Source organism: Sinocyclocheilus anshuiensis, unplaced genomic scaffold, assembly GCF_001515605.1.
Source record: "Sinocyclocheilus anshuiensis isolate Anshui unplaced genomic scaffold, SAMN03320099.WGS_v1.1 scaffold566, whole genome shotgun sequence".
Taxonomy (NCBI): domain Eukaryota; kingdom Metazoa; phylum Chordata; class Actinopteri; order Cypriniformes; family Cyprinidae; genus Sinocyclocheilus; species Sinocyclocheilus anshuiensis.
In genome coordinates, this window is record NW_015542410.1 from 43,708 (window position 1) to 46,176 (window position 2,469).

General features: G+C 37.5%; 1 protein-coding gene across 1 annotated transcript; it reads left to right on the forward strand.

The window, feature by feature from the left end:
* The first annotated feature begins 217 nt into the window (after positions 1-217).
* LOC107693246 (C-type lectin domain family 4 member E-like) lies at positions 218-2,463 on the forward strand. Its single transcript, XM_016492558.1, has 7 exons — positions 218-236; positions 485-589; positions 752-793; positions 901-972; positions 1,103-1,257; positions 1,981-2,090; positions 2,185-2,463. The coding sequence occupies exons 1-7, from the start codon at positions 218-220 to the stop codon at positions 2,357-2,359; spliced, it is 678 nt and encodes a 225-aa protein (XP_016348044.1). The 3' UTR covers positions 2,360-2,463.
* The last annotated feature ends 6 nt before the right edge of the window (positions 2,464-2,469 follow it).

Genomic DNA, 2,469 nt, shown 5'->3' on the forward strand with positions numbered 1-2,469 from the left:
GTGTGTGTGTGTGTTCCCCACAAAGAAGGCAATATCCAAAATCTGTGTCCTTGTGGGAACACTTTTTGGTCCCCATGAGGAAACAAGCTTATAAATCATACAGAATATTTTTTTTTAATCTAAAAATTCCAGTAGTTTTGTTCGAGGGGTAAAGGGATGGAAAATACAGTTTGTACAGCACAAAAATCATTACATCTATGTAATGTTCCCACAAAAAATGGAAACCCAACATGCGGGTTTGTGTGTGTAACTCAAACCAATATTTAATGTGCATTTATTTACGTATTTGTCAAGTTCTTGTATTATACCCAGGATTATGCTAAATGAATAAATGTACATGTACATTGTTCAACAACATATTCCTCATAAAGATGTATATCTATACTGTACCTAGGTCTTTTTTTAAGCATTTGACTTGTATAGATAATTATTATAAACTTCATCTGACTTCTAATCACAGATCAGAAGACCCTCAAGAAATAAGCGACTGTGCGTAAATGGATGAAAGTTCTGATAGTTCTCAGTGTCTGTCTGGTCTTTGCTTTCGGAGGCGTTTGCACTCTGGCGATACTTCTTACACGTGCTACACGTAACTCATTTTACTTCTAAACTCATGCCTAAACATAAGCATTTTGATTATATCTACACATATTTGAGATTCTATTACAAAAAAGAATCCATGGTACTTCTGGTCTAAAATATTTGAGATTATATTGATTTGTTTTGCATCTGTTGTTTTTTTTTAATTCAGACTTCAATGTGTCGGTGTCTGATCAGGACCACAATGCCACAGGTGAGGGAAGTACAGCAACCACAACAATTTCACTTCCAGTTTGTGAAGTCAATTGTCAAACACCCCCACACCATCTCATAATCGCGGTTTCTTTGTTTTGGATGCAGATTACAAAGCACAGTTTGATGCGCTCCGTAACCAGCATGAGGAGACACTTAGAAAGCTGAACAGATTAAATTGTACGTCTTAAGATCTGAGCCATGTGCAAAGTGTAAAAGACCTTAAACACACACATACAATTACTCTATAATACGAAGAGAAAATGTGTCTGAAATAAGAATTGATTCATCTCTACCTCTTTTACTAAAGACAGCACAGGTTGCGCACTTTGTGCCGCCCACTGGATTCATTCTGGAGGAAAGTGTTACTACTTCTCTACGGTTAAGATGAACTGGACACAGAGTCGAGATCACTGTGTGACTCTAGGAGGACATCTAGTGATCATAAACAGCAAAGCAGAGCAGGTGTGTTCTGAGATCAATTTCATGTTCTACAGTTAAATAGCGCTCACGTCGAAACAAATCATATACATTTTTAGGTCCACTGATTGACATTTTAGCAAACTTTTAGCAAAAATACGCTAAACATTCTGATATCGGTATAAAGTCAACATGAAACAGAACCCATGTTACGTCTGTAACGTGACATTTTTGAGTGAAACAGTTCAAGGAAAAGGAGGCAGGACTTGATTTTGTGCATCTGGAATTTATTTATTTAGCATATAGGCTACTTTTATCCAAATTGACTTACAAAAGAACATCACAAACTAGGCCATCGATTTTTGCAAAGTGCCACGTTTCAAGTAAAATGTATGCAAGCTAAAGCAGATGTTAAATGCAGAGAAGCAGAGAAGTAGAGAAAGAGAGAACATAGGAGTCATAATTGGAAGTATTTGTTTATGGTTGTGGTTTAGTCTGTCTTCAGCAGATCGGTGAAGGCAGGGAACTTGTTTTTAGGTTTCTAGAAAGCAACATTGTGCCAGGTAATTACTGATCGTACATAAATTTGATGCATGATGTCAGTTGAACAGGAATCATTTACAATACGACCTGCAATGTGCATTAAAAAGCCTCTAAACAGAGTCAGTTCATGTTGACTTTAAATACTATACATTTCTGTTCTGAACCTTTTGTGCACTACATCAGATCTCGCATGATAGTAACACTGTTCAGTTTGTTCTCCTTCAGGATTTTGTTACTTCTAACGTTAAAAAAACCCACTGGATTGGTCTTAATGATTTGGACACCGAGGGTCACTGGGTTTGGGTGAACAACCAGCCAGTCAATGATTCAGCAGGGTAAGATCCACACTAATGTTTAAAATGCCACCTTTGCATTGAAAAACCACCAGTACTTGAAGCAGATGTATTTTGTGTTTTTTCCATTCTGCAGATTCTGGATTAAGCGAGAGAATGGAATCAGAGAGCCCGATAACTGGACTAAAGGCCATCCGGACGGTGAGGACTGCGCTGGTCTGGGACATCCAGGCGGAGAGACAGATTTCTGGTCGGATGCTTTCTGTTTTCTAGAGAAAAGATTTGTGTGTGAAGCTCCTGCAGCAGTTTAATTCATCACTCCCAAATAGATTTTTCTTAAAAAAAATAAAACAAAAAAGGCCATTTGCTCACTATTATTGTTTCAATGGAACATTTTGAAGAATGAATGTACATCCCCACC

Excerpts from the sequence above, each read along its gene's own strand:
- LOC107693246 (XM_016492558.1), top strand. Across the intron at positions 590-751 it reads ACTTCTTACACGTGCTACAC|ACTTCAATGTGTCGGTGTCT; the intron begins GTAACTCATTTT and ends TTTTTAATTCAG. Across the intron at positions 973-1,102 it reads AAAGCTGAACAGATTAAATT|ACAGCACAGGTTGCGCACTT; the intron begins GTACGTCTTAAG and ends CTTTTACTAAAG.